Here is a 17,336-nt window from a genome sequence, read left to right on the forward strand (position 1 = left end):
CAAGTTCATTTTTGTCCTGTTTGACAGACCTTTGAATTTATTACACCACAGTCAAAATTATTATGCAATATTTTTCTCAGATTTTTCATCTCTATGTCTATATAATTATTTGAAGGTTATGTGGATATGAATCTTTGGAGCATCCTCGAGCAAAGATTTATGAGGGTGGGAGGCAGTTCACATCCAAACAGTAGCTTCGGGAGGCTACACATATATTTTTCAAATAAGTTCAAGCAAAGAATCTAGGAAAAACTCACTCAAGTTCAATGGATGCAAAACTTGCAAAACTGCTGGCAAATAAGTGATCCATCCATTCATTATCCGAACTGCTTTTATCCAACAAGGGTCGTGGATGTGCAATTGTCTTCGGGCAGTAGGCAGAGTACACCCAGAAGATATTGCCAGCCGATTGGATAGACAGACATGTTAGAATGTAACTTGACCTGTCCCAATGTTTTTAATTTAGATAGCTTTTGATTTTGGCAAATACAACCTCCTAAAGCTGAAATTTCAACAAATGACTATTTTCAGTTCTTTACACTTTGTCTCTGCTTGCGTTATAATTTGGAACAGTGCATTTGAACAAAAACTACATTTTTATTCAAAAAGAAAATCCGTTCCAGAAGGCTATTCGAAAACCAATTTGTTCGAAATTCGAAACAATTTTATTAGCCCATGATTAGGGGCGAATACACTATGCAGGAAAAAAACAAAACAAAACACATCTGCTCACAATGAACGTTACATGAGGAAGCATCACTTCCTCATGTAAGGAAGCCGAGAAGAGTCGAATGGCCTATTCAGGTTTGCTTAGTTTGATCGAAAACTGATTTTCGGTTGTAATCCGAGGCGTAAAAATCTCAAATTTTCTGGTCGAAAACCAATTTGGTCGAGAACAGAGATGCTTGAAAACCGAGGTATGACTTTGACTTTGTGTGTGTGTGTGTGTGTGTGTGTGTGTGTGTGTGTGTATATATACACATGTATATACAGTATATATATATATATATATATATATTTTTTTTTTATCTCAAATAGCCCGGATAGGATATGCAATACAATAGCGTAAATACACAGGTGACACACCCACATGTGCCCAAACAGCGCAAACTTAAAAAAAACACCCGCTGTAAGCTGTAGTTCTGAGCTATACTAAACCATATACAATTACTATATTTTTTTCAAGCAATGAATATTGACAGTCAGTACTACTAAATGCTTATCCACGAGACCTGTGTATCCAACTATACATCATCTCCAAGATGGTCCAAAACTTCCAAATACAGTGCCAACTTTATTGTGCAAGTATGCTCGCACAGTTTGAAAGCAGATGGGCACAGAGAACATCTTGTTCTCATTTGGAGCATTTCCGGCACAACGGCAAACAAAAACATAAAAAACTATTACAAATCTGTCAGAATGGATGACTGTACTATATCATCTGCTTCAAATCAGCCTGTATGGGAAATGAAGAGTTTGTCAGGTGTCACCCTGCAGGGAGAAGACGGCTCAAAACAGCATCCAGAAAACCATGAGCAACACATTTGTTTCTATCTCAAAAAAGCAATTGCAAGATTGAACCTCGCCAACATGACTCCTAGCCAGCACATGAAACACTGATGACACAACACGGACGTATTTCTGTTCTACAATCAGCAGGAAAAAAACAAGTATGATACGAGGAGACCGTCACAAACGATGGCGAGCATGCCTTCTGACATCAGGCAGGAAAGTTGTCTTGAACCACGGGCACGCCGTCTCTGGAATACGCTGTCCTGCATGCTGGCTCATAACAGCTCAGCAGTTTATTTATAACTTCCCACAGTGTGCACATGAACACGAGGACACTTTCACAGGCAGGCTACACAAATACACACTTGCAGTACAATGTTGTGTCAATGTGCACTTTGGATATACAACATATATATAGCCATCCATCCATTTTCTGATCCGCTTATCCTCACAAGGGTCGCTGGGGCAGTAGGTGGGGGACACCCTGAACTGGTTGCCACCCAATAACAGGGCACACAGAGACGAACAACCATCTGTGCTCATACTCACAAATACAGGAAGGTCGGAGCCGGAATCGAACCCCGCACCTCTCGGGACAATTTACCGTGTTCCATTAATCTGCAAAGCATGATTCTTAAATGTGATATGAACACACACACGCACACACAGACAGACAGACAGATAGGTGTGTGTATATCTATCTATCTCTCTATCTATCATAGAGAGATAGGTGTGTGTGTGTGTGTGTGTGTGTGTGTGTGTGTGTGTGTGTGTGTGTGTGTGTCTATCTATCTATCATCTAAGTGGCCTGGGAGAAAGTCGTCAGTTTCTCAGCTGGGCCTGCGGTGGAGCGAGGTGAGTTGGAATGAAATAAGGAGAGGGGGCCGTGGAAGCAGGAGGGGGTCTAAAGCAAGGCTGGGTAATCTGGGCCTTTGTTGGCAGATGGTGGGAAGCACCACCTTGGACTCTCGCAATGAATGCTAAGCAGCAACGCCGTTGTCAGAGCTTGCAAGGCATCAGACGCAAGCGCTGAGTGTTCCTCTGGCAACCAGGAACAGCAACGTACTACACATGGACACATACCTACAGGCAGCTCACCATATTGTCGTCCCGCAAGAGTTAACAACCCAGCAAGTGGGAACTGATGATCCTTTGGGGAGTCATGTGCCAGACGTGATATAAAGTCGACATGGTGCCAGAAGTTAGGTGAAAGGGGACGTTTGGATCAGGCTAGTGCGGAGACAGGCATTGCCGTTGCCATTTTATCAGTAGACCCAAACTACCCAGTAAAAACACATGTGCATTAACGCTATCTACATTAGGGGTGAGCGAGGACTCGGACTGAACGATTTTAGTATACAACTGAATCACAATTTTTTTTGACAGACATTACCATTGCAATGCCATTTTCTTCAAATCTAGCTTCAGTGCAACATTCACAATGTAATAATAATAATAATAATAGATTTTATTTATAAGCGCCTTTCAAGACACCCAAGGACACTTTACAATAACAAAAAACACAAAAACAGTAACATTTATAAACATGACAGAAAATGATCATCATCAGTCATACCATCAGAACATTAAAAGCGATTGGGCTATTGGTGCAAGACACTCAAGAGGTTGAGCGAGGAAGGCGGTTCTTTTTAAGGTTATCAAAATGGTTCAACAAGGCAAGACCTACTGCACTATTTTCCTTCATGTAGAAATATGTAATTGTGTTATTACTGTATTTTTAAATAATCATTTTTTTCAACCAAAAATGTTTTATATTTTGTACTTATGTACATAAATGTATTTCTATAAATATTTTTCCCCATATTTTTGCTCAAGACTGAACAATTCAAACAGAGACTGAAGGCTTGAAATCTGTATCATGGTATGAATTGAATCTTGGGGTCTTAACAGTAATGGTGAGTGTAGGTGTAAAAATATCATAATGGGAATATTTCTGAATGGGTTATTCAAATATGAAACGGTAACCATTTCTTTATTTCATGTTCTCTCTTGCTCACTGTTGCATGCTCAGTGACTCCTTATTCGCCTCCTCGGTTAAAGTGTTACTCGTTAGTGGGGTAGTTTATTTGTCACCACGTAGGACAGGATTTGCACCACGCAGTTTGTTGCTGTTGCTGAGCACGAACGCCTAGTGTTCTCAAGCAGCTGTGAAAGCAAAGACTTCCAAGTGTATGAGTGACAGCATGATGTAGATGCAACACTTTTTTTTTGGGTTAACTAGTTTGGAGCTGGTGAGTATGAGCTGTGCATAGTAGCATGCTGCCGATTGATGAGCGTGGGTGGATAAGAGCCTTTTAAAAATATAAACCTTTGATGATCTCAAAATCCTGTTGCCCAAGATTGCAACTTCGGTCCCAAAATGAAAAATTGTTCAGCCCTGGTTTCAGACCAATAGCGGCCTTATTTCAATGAATCAGGCACTCGTGACGTCAAACAATACCAGGCATTGATAACAAGGTAACTGTTTATGGCCGTTTTACTATCAGGAACTAAATGGCATGCATGGCTGACAGAACGCCTATTTACAAGGTTTTGCATTAATTCTTAGAGTGCATTATTAGCGTGATGCAACCGTTATACATTAATTTGCTGACTCCTTGGCTATCTGAGAGGTTGGCGTCCACGATAAGGAGATCAAGGAGGAGGGCGACCACGACACAGGCTCCCTGGAGCTCTTTAGCTGTCTGACCGGTGGCGGCCGCGGAGCTACTTGGCTGCGTGAGCGGAGGCGGTCGCAGAGCTACTCAGCCGCCTCGACGGCAGGGAGCCACGACACAGGGCCCCATGTCTGGCCAGTAAGAAGTCGATCTCGTCCTACTACCTCCGTATCGGTTTGAACATTAAATATCTTGTCTTTGTCATGTCTTCAATTCAATATAGGCTGAACATGATTTGCAAATCATTGGATTGTGTTTTTATTTGTTTCACACAACGTCTCAACTTCGCTGGAATTAGGTTTGGTTCGTGGGGTGTTCGGTTTCCGACAGTGGCATTCCGACTGTGGTGATGCAACTCAAAGTTGTAAATCGCAATGCACCAAAGTATATCACTAACTTACAGTTAAGCAGTTGTTAAGTCAATAAAAGTAAATACTTGGATGACAAACACTTCTGGGCCATAAATACAGTGGACCCTCGCTATTCGTGGGGAATGAAGCTCGGGCCAGCCCACGAATAGTGAAAATTTGGGGGTAACCGATGCCCATTGTGAAAATTGAAAAAGGGAAAGGGAAAAACAGGAGAAAAAAAAAGTAATTAAACAACCCCAGTTCAGGTCTAATTAGCATTTTGCATGAAAAATGGGAGATGCCCCCCAAAACAAAATAATATTAAGATATATTGAAATAACAAATCTTAAATACCTGAATCTGAGGGTGCTGAACCGCAAATTATTTGAGTAAATTTAATTAATCATTTCATCCAGAGATGAGAGTTTTCATACGTGTTGTCACATATGGCATTATTTACAAGCAATATGGGCGTCTGTGCATCTTGCTTGTTTCATGTAGTCACAGATGAATTACTGAAAATGAATCTGCAAATCATCAAAAAATTTTGACAAAATGTCATTAATTCTGAAGTGGGCATTTAGACCAGCAGTGAAGATCAGCCAACAACCTTCTTTGGGTTACTGACTGACTGGGCAGAGATGGCACTGGCCACCATCTCGCACTTGACACCTTGTTGGAACTGTAACTGGAGATGACATAAGTTGAGTGACTCACTCCACTCTAAAGTAGGCTAGCCTGTCCTCTGTGTGAACACCTTGCAACGACACCGGTCAGGGAAAATAGGCCAGCGGTGGCATGGAGGAGTGACATTTGGCATTGCACCATGCTCTGGATGTGAATGCTTGACAGACAGCGAAGCCATTTAGTAAGCCTTTTAAAGGCTCCGTGACATGTTATGATGTCTTCTGATGGTTTGGTTATACTTAATACAGTGGTTCTTCAACTGAAATGTATCTGCAATAATGTATGTTTTATTATTTTAAAAACATGCATATCTAACTTAACTGAATTAAACCAAGTATTCCTTCCCAACTTAGCTTTGGGTAATTTAAAAGCTCAGATATCGTTGGTGTTACTTCAAAATCAGGACTTTTCAGGAGACTCCAAAAACGACATTTGTTCAGCAGTTAATATTGCTATTTTCAAGACTTTAGATTGGTCAATAATTGGTAAAAATAGTATGGATTTGAGAGAGCTGGGATGGGCTCCAGCACCCCCCGCGACCCTGGTGGGGATAAAAGCGGTTCGGAAAATGAATGAATACTATGGATTTGTGAAAAATATTAAATTTACCAAATTGTGCCAAAGGAGTTTCCGGCCGAACACCAGTGATATGATTGCTATGCGTCACGTAAGTTTGACATCCCTGCATGAATTTCTGATGCTATTGCACTTTTTGTAGAGTTGTGCAAAAGGATCTTCGTGAAATATTTGTGGCTTGGAAGCATGTATCTCGAGTTAAGCATGTGTTGATAAATCGCTGTTTTTGCTAAATATACTTTGGGAAGTCTTTGGCAAAATTCAGCATCGGTGACTCCTTGATTGCCTTCCACAGACTCATTTTTCGTTATATGAAAAACAACATCAAAAGTACGAACAAAACTCACAATACGTTTTTTGGGAGAAAATAGTGACTAAATGGAGTGACCATATTGCTTAGGTGGCAACACTGGTCCAAACATGTTGTTGTGAAAAGCATTGCACTTCAGCATGTGACCATCAAGCATTTTTTAGCACTTTTTCTGCATTCGGGTCATGAGTGAACTGGTCCCTAACCCACCAACCTTTAGGCTAGAGACATGGGGGACACCCTGGGCTGGTGGCGAACCAATCCCATGGACATAGACAAAGAGCCATTCAAAATGTGAAAACAACATAAAATATTATCACAGACCAACATTGCACTAGTTGGGTTATTTTTAACAGCAACTGTTATATCGGCAGCAGATGGAAGTTACTTTTTCTTTTATACTGCCAACAAGTCGGACGATTTTGGGGATTTTAGGCAAAATTTGTCTTTTTCTAACCATGCTCATTTGAGTTTGCAGTTAAGAAACTCATGAGCAGTACACCTTATGTGTTTGGCTTTATAGAGATGGAGCGTAAAATGTAAATACTTGACAGAAAATATGATTGTATGATCAAAACACTACGACCACTGGCTCAACTTGAGCTAGGAAAAGCCATGCTGGATCCAAAGCACTAGAGAAAGTTTGATTTAAGGCAGGGATGTCCAAACCTAGTCCTCGGGGGGCCGCTTATCCTTTTTTATTTTAGATGTCTCCCTTCTCCAACAGACCTGATTCAAATGATCAGAATCAATATCAGACTTCTGAAGCGCTTGCTGATGAGTTGATCAATTGAATCGGGTTGTTTGAGGAGGGAAACATCTAAAACAGGCAAGATAGTGGCCATCGAAAACAGGAGATGGACATCGCTGATTTAAGTGCTCGTCGAGCTGAGAAGTGACAGGCCTGTCAAGGTGCAACCCCTTTCATCTCGCTCAACAACGAGAGGGTGTATTACAATCACCCCCCTGCCGAAAACCGGGCCTTATTTTGGGGGCTAACATTAGCACACTTCTCGAACGATGAGGTTAGCCACCGAAGATGAGCGAACAAAGCCGGCCGGGTGCCGGTAACCGGTGTCAAGAGCCATGAAAGCCTGGCTCTAACAAACAATGTCAGCCCGCCTTGACACTTAAGCTGAGTCACAATAACCATTACTGATAAATATTTTATATTTGACTTTGGGTGTGGCGTTGTGATGGGGGCTAACGTCTCCCCCAAAACAAACTATTCCAGGTTCATGGCGTTCGAAAACCGGCAAGCGTTAGCACACTTAGCATCCTAGCTAATTGCCCCGCTCCCCTCCCACAAGCACCATCACAATCCAGCCTCCACTATCATTAGGAAAAGTCGAGTATCTGACGCATACACAAAGAGGAGAAAGGGTGTTTGTGAACCACAAATAAGTGTTACCGTGCGGGTCAAAAGGATACTGAGTTGGCGGCACGGCTCCAGGCTGGGGGACTGTTGGGGCTCCTGGCGGCAGCGACACGGAGGTCAGGGTAGCCCGCAGTTGGCTCGACGGAGAGGGTCCGCTTCCAGGTCCACTCACAGCGACGGCGGCTCCGGGTTTGGGGACTACTTTCGGTGGTAAACTCATCGTAAAAAAATAAATAAAGAAAAAAAAAGAGAAAGAGCTAACACATTAAAAACAAAACAGCGCTCCAAATAGAGAAACGACCGTCGTTTTAGCTCGCATACATGGAGTCAAGGCAGGCCCCAAGCCCCCGAGAGAAGCGGGATAACGAAGCCCAAATAGCAACACAGATCTTTCCTTTTTTTTCATGGAAAGTCGCTGCCGGGATCAGTGGTACTCTTCATGGGGACGGTGGGGAGCTTTCCCTAACCCGTCCAGAGCCTCTGCGGATCCCCGGCCCCCCCACCGGTTTCGCTTCGTTTCCACGAGAGGGGGGGGGGAGAAAAAAAAGATAAACCACACGGTCTTCAACCTCCCGCGTGGGAAGCTTTAGTTGTGCTGCTCGTCAAGTGTGTTTTCTGTCATTTTTTGCCCGCACATATACGTGAGAGTCGGCCAACATGGCGCAGCTGCCTGCCGCTTCTCCAGCCGTCCGAGTAGGACAGATGATTCGGCAAGTCTCGACCAATTACGGAATCACTCGGCTAAACAACAGAGCGACGACCTGCTTCCGCGGTCACACTGCAACACAAATTACGCACGTTTGCGGGGGCATTTTCTCAAATAAAAACACGTTTCCAAACCATTTCCACACGAAAGGCTATGACGAACACTCACAAATGTGAAATAACACATGCTACGTTGAATGGTTTGAACCAGATATACACATAGTTTGCGTGGAACAGTTTCAATTTATATCTACAGTATTTACAGTGAAAAAAAGTCTTGAACGTTCAAGGTATTTTCCGGGACCTGTGTGCTAGTAGCACTCTCTATCGTCTGTAGCCGCCCTCTGCATCTTCTTTCTCAGTTAAAACTTTTTTTCGTAACACATTTTCAAAAAAGTAAAAATAAGAAGACAGCCTGCAGCACGCCCGCGACCCTTGTGAGGATAAGCTGATTAGAAAATGGATGGAGCGCAGCAAAAACCTTCCGCATAGTAAGAATAGTCAATTATAAGTTGTTAAATTGTGTAATGGTAAGTTTTTGGCTGGTGTCTTCACATTTGTTCATATGAAATATTCCCCTTTTTATAAAAATGATAATTACGAAATCTACGTCTTCATGAACATGCTTTAACCAAAAAAAAAGACGAAAACACAATTTGTTAAGTTTGAGTGTGCGGTGAGATGCAGAAGAGATGTTCAACTCAACTCTCAACTCAACTGTATTTATAGAGCACTTTAAAACAACATATCTGTATAAGAAGTGTTGTACATGGAGTGAATATCATATATAAACCAATAAAATAAGAATAACGAAGGCAGTAGAAAGCACGAAACAGTAAAACGAAGATCAAGTGTGAGTCATGCTGAGTCAAATGCCAAAGAATACAAATGAGTTTTAAAGATGGGCAGAGAAGAGGCTTGCCGAATGTTCAGTTGGGAGCTCATTCAAGAGTTTTTAAAACGGTTTATAGATGGTGGTCTGTCTGTCAAATGTGTCACTTGCGCCGCCGACTTCTGCCTGCAAGTATTAAATGGGCGAACATATTCCCATGGATTGTCGAAAATAACCTTGAGGTAAACAGTTGGGAGGTTTGACGCCAGTTAACACGTCCCTTTCTACCGACGGGTGAGCAAATGATTCATTCTCATTTTGGGCCCACGCTCGTGACCTTCAATAACCTCAACACAAGCGCGCGGTTTCACGCCGTCTCATGTGAGTTTTGGGAGCTGAAAGTGACTCTTGGGAATAAATCATAATGTTTTTGCATTTGTTCGAAGGGTCGGGCCTGCTTTATTTGGATGCATGATTAGGAAAGGGAGTGGTCGAAATCCTTCGGCAAACCATTTGACAAACGGTGGCGTTATTTTTCATCCTCTCGGTAGCGGAAGGAGAAAAACGAGCCAGTTTGCGGTCGAATAGCGTCTCTGCGCACTCCTTTGAAAGCCGCCGGTACTTGTCATTTAGGTATGTAGTTCACCTCCGCTGCGATGGTGGCGCTCTGCTAGTACGTAATCCTTTTTGTTTGTTAAACAGGAAGTAGTTCGGCCCGGCGGGTGGGATGATTTTCTGTGTTGTTTGGTCAAATGTCGATCAAACGTCCAAACTACTTTTTGCCCCAGCATTGTACCACCAACGCCCGTACGCCGTAATGGAAAATAACTCTGGGGTGTTGGATTTGGTTGTCTATGACGATGTTAACGTGATAAGTTGAAAGCAAAATGCTTTTCGGCCAATCACGTGACGACCAAGCGTTCTTTTCATATAATCGAGGCAAATCAACACAATAGTCCGATAACGAACCAAGGTGCTTTTGTAATATTCTGGGGGGGGGACCCTCGCCGGGTTATTTGCTCGTCTCAGAAACAGGGAGATGCCATTAAAAGAGCGATACGTTCATTGGTGCTTTTCTATTGGACCGCCATGGGCCACGTGACTCGCAGTTATCAACAATTGCTCGGTATTTGTTTCCTTTATCATCCTGGAAAACGACACAGTCGTCCTCATTTCCAGTTCGGTTGCGAGTGTAGTTGTTTGGTGTGTAAATGTTTTTCGTTGTGGTTGCTCGGCGTTTGTCACCGCCACTGTAGCTCGCACCGTCGGGAATCAAGTCGCCTCCTGTGTCAGCTGTGAAGTTATCGCTTCTCGGCCTTTTGGCTAAGATCAAGTGTAGTATCTGTTCTTATCAGTTTAATATCTGATACGTCCCCTATCCGGGGACCATATATTAAATTGATTTTTGGAACTGGGAGATGGAATAGGGGCTTGCTCCGTCCACTCCACGCATCGACCTGGTATTGCAGTACCTCCAGGAACGGTGCACACCCTCTACCGGTTAAATTAAAGTTTAACACATCTCTCAGCACTTATTTTCAAGTTGATGACTTGACCATAGAGATAGGACTCTAGGCACTCAACTATTTTGTTAAGATTCGCGGTAGCCTCAATTGTCAGATCAGCAAGCACTTGCAGGTTTTACCATAGAGAAGTGGACGTTGCTCTTATTTACTGCATACGATTTCTTAAAAATGCCGTTATTGTTATCCGGTCAAAGTGTGACTTGGTTCATGTTTCCGAGGTTAGTTTTCCGATGCTACAAAGCGTATGAATGAGAGCAAGCATGCCTTTTGCTTTTGATGAAGGATATGCACACAGGGTAGGTGTCATGATCAATGAATAACTCTGGCTGTTGTTTACGAAAACATTCGATTCCAAATATTATTTGTGTACGTGGATCGTATCCAAAGGCATTCCGAATATGACTACATGGATGGGATCCTCTGCAATGGTTTGCAACTAACAATGCTGTAGAAGGCCTCCCGATTATATTGTGCGGAGTGGCCTCCGACGCAACAGAACTACCTCACCAATGATGATGTAGGACACCAACTCAACCCACTATGACGTGATTTTTCAGTGTTTAGCGGGACTACACGAATCGAGTAGGTAATCCCATCGTGCGCGATTTACAGCACGGCACAGCATCGAATGTCAAACGATACCGCTAGGTTAACAACCGCAGCCTGTCTAATTTGCCACCCTTTCCGATCGCAATGGGTCTCAATCTCCACTCCATGTCCGGCCGTTCGGGCACAACATTTTCCGCATGCTGAGCATCGAGCTCGTACCTGTGTGGTCCAACATATCTTGCCAACAACCTCCTCTTCCCCCAACTCCCCAAACACCCGGTTCCCCCCAGATAAGATTGAAAAATCGCTTTCCGAATCGATTTTTGGTTTTGTGCACTTTCCATGTTGAGCCCCGCTATTGTTGTCCTTGAAGTGTCACGCTTCCGGGTTTGGTGCTCGCCAAGATGTCACTTCGGGAAAACAATGACTTTGGCGAATTTATGAAATAGAAATTATTTTCACGCTTTATTTAATGGATTTGTTTGATTACTTTGTGATTGGTGATTGGCTGGCAGGCAGTTCAGGCGGTACCCCGCCTACTGCCCGAAGTCAGCTGGGATAGGGTACGCCGGCGACCCACGTAAGGAAAGGCAATTGAGAAGATGGATGGATACTTGTGACATGACAATATTTCATTTGGGATTTCCTCAAATTACTTCACACTTGACCTAAAATGCATGACATTCTCCGAGGAATATTTTTGGGGAGTAGATCCAGATTTGGGGATGAAAAAAGTTTAACAGAAGTGTATTTTGTGGAATTGTTTCCAGAAAAAAATAAAATAAAATAAAATAAAAATGGAAGCGTCTCTTTCGGAATCAGAATCATCTTTATTGGCCAAGGACACACAAGGAATTTGTCATCGGTGGTATTGGCTACACTACGAGTATTGCAATAACAAGCAACGACATATAAGTATCGAAACACTTTCCGTAATGGAAGGGTACCCATTGTTCAAAAGGAAAAAAGTAATCCTTTAACCAAGGGGGAAAAAATACGTTTATTGAAAAAAGGAAAAAGGCATCTTGCTGAATCCGCTCAACAAAAAATGTCAATAGAAAACTAGCCTCAAGAAAACAAACACATAGAGGAGCTCAACGAAAAAGGATGAAGTGGAATATTTACAATGTATGGAGAAAGTACAAATAATAGCAGTTCCAACATTGTTTATACAGTTAAAAGATGTACAGGACAGTTCTGTATACTGCAGTGTTCAAAAGTTGCAGAGTGTAGTGTTTGCTGCACACCACTGGATGGCACCAGCGTGACATTGTGTTCCCGACCACACAGAGAAACAGGAAGCGAGTGCTGCAGAGGCGTGGGGACAAGGGGCATAGCTCGCTTTGAATTCTCGGTAGATATGAAGCAATGCATTGTGGGAATGATTACAAGGTTCTTTTTAACTTCTATTTTCATGGTTTAGTTAACGCGGTGATTAAATTGTACAGTTTATACTGGTGTGCGAGTGCGGTCTCATTCGGTGATTTTGTCGGAGATGCAGCATATGAGCCCGTGACTGAAGACGGTGTGCGTGCTAAAGACATCCGCCTTGGCGACCCTTCCAATTCATACTTACCTGGCAGGGGAGATACCATGATCAAGAAGGTGGTTCACCCAGGGTGAGGCTCAACCATTGCACTCCGGTTGTGCTGACCCCTGCGAATTCCCCAAATGTGGGAATCTCGACTGCATAATTTCTGGTAGTGGGGGACTGCGTTCGCGCTCTCCCCTGATCGTTCGGTCAATGACAATTCACAGTTCGACCTGGTAGTAATATCCCCAGTAATTACATAGTGAATTTAGTCAGAAGGTAACTTGTGCCGAAGTTTTGAGAAACACGTCCGCAAAGCTTTTCGATTCCTCCCTAACATAAAAGTTCCCGAAAGAACAACCTAGTCAAGGAAAGAGACTCATTCTTGCCCTTCCTTCACCGACCACTAATGGGGAAAAAGATGCTTCAATAGAAAAGTAGCCTGAAAAGAAACAAAAAGGAGAGCGAAATAAACAAAGATGAACTGAAATATTGACAGCGAGTGATAAAAATGGAAACGCAGTTCCAAAGGTATAATGTTTTTGGACTGATTTCAACTTAATTGATTGGTACCGGGCCGCACAGAAAGAACTTGCCTTAATTCCGTTTTATTTATTTCGGACTATGAAAGATGTTTTATTTTGAAAAATTACCGGATTCTCCGTTACATCCGTCTCTGCCACTCTTGATACGCGTCAAACCACGCTTCTGCGTCACGTGACCGATTACGCGAAAAAAGACTTTAAAAAAATTAGAAAAAAAAATGCTGGAGATCGCAAATGGCTGAATATTCTGAAATCGCCACAATAGCACTGTTGCTATTTCCGACATGCTACCTGTGTGAGGCGGGGGTTTTCTGCAGGAACGGCGACAAAAATTACACGCTGTCAATATTTCAGTTCATCTTTGTTTATTTCGCTCTCCTTTTTGTTTCTTTTCAGGCTACTTTTCTATTGAAGCATCTTTTTCCCCATTAGTGGTCGGTGAAGGAAGGGCAAGAATGAGTCTCTTTCCTTGACTAGGTTGTTCTTTCGGGAACTTTTATGTTAGGGAGGAATCGAAAAGCTTTGCGGACGTGTTTCTCAAAACTTCGGCACAAGTTACCTTCTGACTAAATTCACTATGTAATTACTGGGGATATTACTACCAGGTCGAACTGTGAATTGTCATTGACCGAACGATCAGGGGAGAGCGCGAACGCAGTCCCCCACTACCAGAAATTATGCAGTCGAGATTCCCACATTTGGGGAATTCGCAGGGGTCAGCACAACCGGAGTGCAATGGTTGAGCCTCACCCTGGGTGAACCACCTTCTTGATCATGGTATCTCCCCTGCCAGGTAAGTATGAATTGGAAGGGTCGCCAAGGCGGATGTCTTTAGCACGCACACCGTCTTCAGTCACGGGCTCATATGCTGCATCTCCGACAAAATCACCGAATGAGACCGCACTCGCACACCAGTATAAACTGTACAATTTAATCACCGCGTTAACTAAACCATGAAAATAGAAGTTAAAAAGAACCTTGTAATCATTCCCACAATGCATTGCTTCATATCTACCGAGAATTCAAAGCGAGCTATGCCCCTTGTCCCCACGCCTCTGCAGCACTCGCTTCCTGTTTCTCTGTGTGGTCGGGAACACAATGTCACGCTGGTGCCATCCAGTGGTGTGCAGCAAACACTACACTCTGCAACTTTTGAACACTGCAGTATACAGAACTGTCCTGTACATCTTTTAACTGTATAAACAATGTTGGAACTGCTATTATTTGTACTTTCTCCATACATTGTAAATATTCCACTTCATCCTTTTTCGTTGAGCTCCTCTATGTGTTTGTTTTCTTGAGGCTAGTTTTCTATTGACATTTTTTGTTGAGCGGATTCAGCAAGATGCCTTTTTCCTTTTTTCAATAAACGTATTTTTTCCCCCTTGGTTAAAGGATTACTTTTTTCCTTTTGAACAATGGGTACCCTTCCATTACGGAAAGTGTTTCGATACTTATATGTCGTTGCTTGTTATTGCAATACTCGTAGTGTAGCCAATACCACCGATGACAAATTCCTTGTGTGTCCTTGGCCAATAAAGATGATTCTGATTCCGAAAGAGACGCTTCCATTTTTATTTTATTTTATTTTATTTTTTTCTGGAAACAATTCCACAAAATACACTTCTGTTAAACTTTTTTCATCCCCAAATCTGGATCTACTCCCCAAAAATATTCCTCGGAGAATGTCATGCATTTTAGGTCAAGTGTGAAGTAATTTGAGGAAATCCCAAATGAAATATTGTCATGTCACAAGTATCCATCCATCTTCTCAATTGCCTTTCCTTACGTGGGTCGCCGGCGTACCCTATCCCAGCTGACTTCGGGCAGTAGGCGGGGTACCGCCTGAACTGCCTGCCAGCCAATCACCAATCACAAAGTAATCAAACAAATCCATTAAATAAAGCGTGAAAATAATTTCTATTTCATAAATTCGCCAAAGTCATTGTTTTCCCGAAGTGACATCTTGGCGAGCACCAAACCCGGAAGCGTGACACTTCAAGGACAACAATAGCGGGGCTCAACATGGAAAGTGCACAAAACCAAAAATCGATTCGGAAAGCGATTTTTCAATCTTATCTGGGGGGAACCGGGTGTTTGGGGAGTTGGGGGAAGAGGAGGTTGTTGGCAAGATATGTTGGACCACACAGGTACGAGCTCGATGCTCAGCATGCGGAAAATGTTGTGCCCGAACGGCCGGACATGGAGTGGAGATTGAGACCCATTGCGATCGGAAAGGGTGGCAAATTAGACAGGCTGCGGTTGTTAACCTAGCGGTATCGTTTGACATTCGATGCTGTGCCGTGCTGTAAATCGCGCACGATGGGATTACCTACTCGATTCGTGTAGTCCCGCTAAACACTGAAAAATCACGTCATAGTGGGTTGAGTTGGTGTCCTACATCATCATTGGTGAGGTAGTTCTGTTGCGTCGGAGGCCACTCCGCACAATATAATCGGGAGGCCTTCTACAGCATTGTTAGTTGCAAACCATTGCAGAGGATCCCATCCATGTAGTCATATTCGGAATGCCTTTGGATACGATCCACGTACACAAATAATATTTGGAATCGAATGTTTTCGTAAACAACAGCCAGAGTTATTCATTGATCATGACACCTACCCTGTGTGCATATCCTTCATCAAAAGCAAAAGGCATGCTTGCTCTCATTCATACGCTTTGTAGCATCGGAAAACTAACCTCGGAAACATGAACCAAGTCACACTTTGACCGGATAACAATAACGGCATTTTTAAGAAATCGTATGCAGTAAATAAGAGCAACGTCCACTTCTCTATGGTAAAACCTGCAAGTGCTTGCTGATCTGACAATTGAGGCTACCGCGAATCTTAACAAAATAGTTGAGTGCCTAGAGTCCTATCTCTATGGTCAAGTCATCAACTTGAAAATAAGTGCTGAGAGATGTGTTAAACTTTAATTTAACCGGTAGAGGGTGTGCACCGTTCCTGGAGGTACTGCAATACCAGGTCGATGCGTGGAGTGGACGGAGCAAGCCCCTATTCCATCTCCCAGTTCCAAAAATCAATTTAATATATGGTCCCCGGATAGGGGACGTATCAGATATTAAACTGATAAGAACAGATACTACACTTGATCTTAGCCAAAAGGCCGAGAAGCGATAACTTCACAGCTGACACAGGAGGCGACTTGATTCCCGACGGTGCGAGCTACAGTGGCGGTGACAAACGCCGAGCAACCACAACGAAAAACATTTACACACCAAACAACTACACTCGCAACCGAACTGGAAATGAGGACGACTGTGTCGTTTTCCAGGATGATAAAGGAAACAAATACCGAGCAATTGTTGATAACTGCGAGTCACGTGGCCCATGGCGGTCCAATAGAAAAGCACCAATGAACGTATCGCTCTTTTAATGGCATCTCCCTGTTTCTGAGACGAGCAAATAACCCGGCGAGGGTCCCCCCCCCAGAATATTACAAAAGCACCTTGGTTCGTTATCGGACTATTGTGTTGATTTGCCTCGATTATATGAAAAGAACGCTTGGTCGTCACGTGATTGGCCGAAAAGCATTTTGCTTTCAACTTATCACGTTAACATCGTCATAGACAACCAAATCCAACACCCCAGAGTTATTTTCCATTACGGCGTACGGGCGTTGGTGGTACAATGCTGGGGCAAAAAGTAGTTTGGACGTTTGATCGACATTTGACCAAACAACACAGAAAATCATCCCACCCGCCGGGCCGAACTACTTCCTGTTTAACAAACAAAAAGGATTACGTACTAGCAGAGCGCCACCATCGCAGCGGAGGTGAACTACATACCTAAATGACAAGTACCGGCGGCTTTCAAAGGAGTGCGCAGAGACGCTATTCGACCGCAAACTGGCTCGTTTTTCTCCTTCCGCTACCGAGAGGATGAAAAATAACGCCACCGTTTGTCAAATGGTTTGCCGAAGGATTTCGACCACTCCCTTTCCTAATCATGCATCCAAATAAAGCAGGCCCGACCCTTCGAACAAATGCAAAAACATTATGATTTATTCCCAAGAGTCACTTTCAGCTCCCAAAACTCACATGAGACGGCGTGAAACCGCGCGCTTGTGTTGAGGTTATTGAAGGTCACGAGCGTGGGCCCAAAATGAGAATGAATCATTTGCTCACCCGTCGG

The 17,336-nt window shown here is 43.2% G+C and overlaps 1 protein-coding gene and 4 non-coding genes across 7 annotated transcripts in view; 2 read left to right on the forward strand and 3 right to left on the reverse strand.

The window, feature by feature from the left end:
- Nucleotides 1–8,215, reverse strand: part of eif4g3a (eukaryotic translation initiation factor 4 gamma, 3a) — a 53,787-nt gene extending 45,572 nt beyond the window's left edge. For 2 of the 3 annotated variants that reach the window (XM_086117530.1, XM_086117529.1), the window contains exon 1: nt 7,545–8,215. In XM_086117530.1, the coding sequence (XP_085973656.1) occupies nt 7,545–7,711 (167 nt within the window). In that variant the 5' untranslated portion in view covers nt 7,712–8,215. The remainder of the gene's footprint in view (nt 1–7,544) is intronic. The other variant, XM_086117531.1, reaches the window with a different exon arrangement.
- Nucleotides 8,216–10,331: 2,116 nt separating this feature from the next.
- Nucleotides 10,332–10,522, forward strand: LOC147201000 (U2 spliceosomal RNA). Its single transcript, XR_015101717.1, has one exon. It is a non-coding gene; the product is annotated as a U2 spliceosomal RNA (small nuclear RNA).
- Nucleotides 10,523–12,671: 2,149 nt separating this feature from the next.
- LOC147201001 (U1 spliceosomal RNA) lies at nt 12,672–12,835 on the forward strand. The gene has a single exon (XR_015101707.1). It is a non-coding gene; the product is annotated as a U1 spliceosomal RNA (small nuclear RNA).
- Nucleotides 12,836–13,816: 981 nt separating this feature from the next.
- On the reverse strand, nt 13,817–13,980 carry LOC147201002 (U1 spliceosomal RNA). Its single transcript, XR_015101715.1, has one exon. It is a non-coding gene; the product is annotated as a U1 spliceosomal RNA (small nuclear RNA).
- Nucleotides 13,981–16,129: 2,149 nt separating this feature from the next.
- Nucleotides 16,130–16,320, reverse strand: LOC147201003 (U2 spliceosomal RNA). Its single transcript, XR_015101708.1, has one exon. It is a non-coding gene; the product is annotated as a U2 spliceosomal RNA (small nuclear RNA).
- Nucleotides 16,321–17,336: the final 1,016 nt, after the last annotated feature.

Source organism: Hippocampus guttulatus, chromosome 8 (genome assembly GCF_054856545.1).
Source record: "Hippocampus guttulatus isolate MCC_2025c chromosome 8, RoL_Hgut_1.0, whole genome shotgun sequence".
In the NCBI taxonomy this organism is placed as follows: Eukaryota; Metazoa; Chordata; class Actinopteri; order Syngnathiformes; family Syngnathidae; genus Hippocampus; species Hippocampus guttulatus.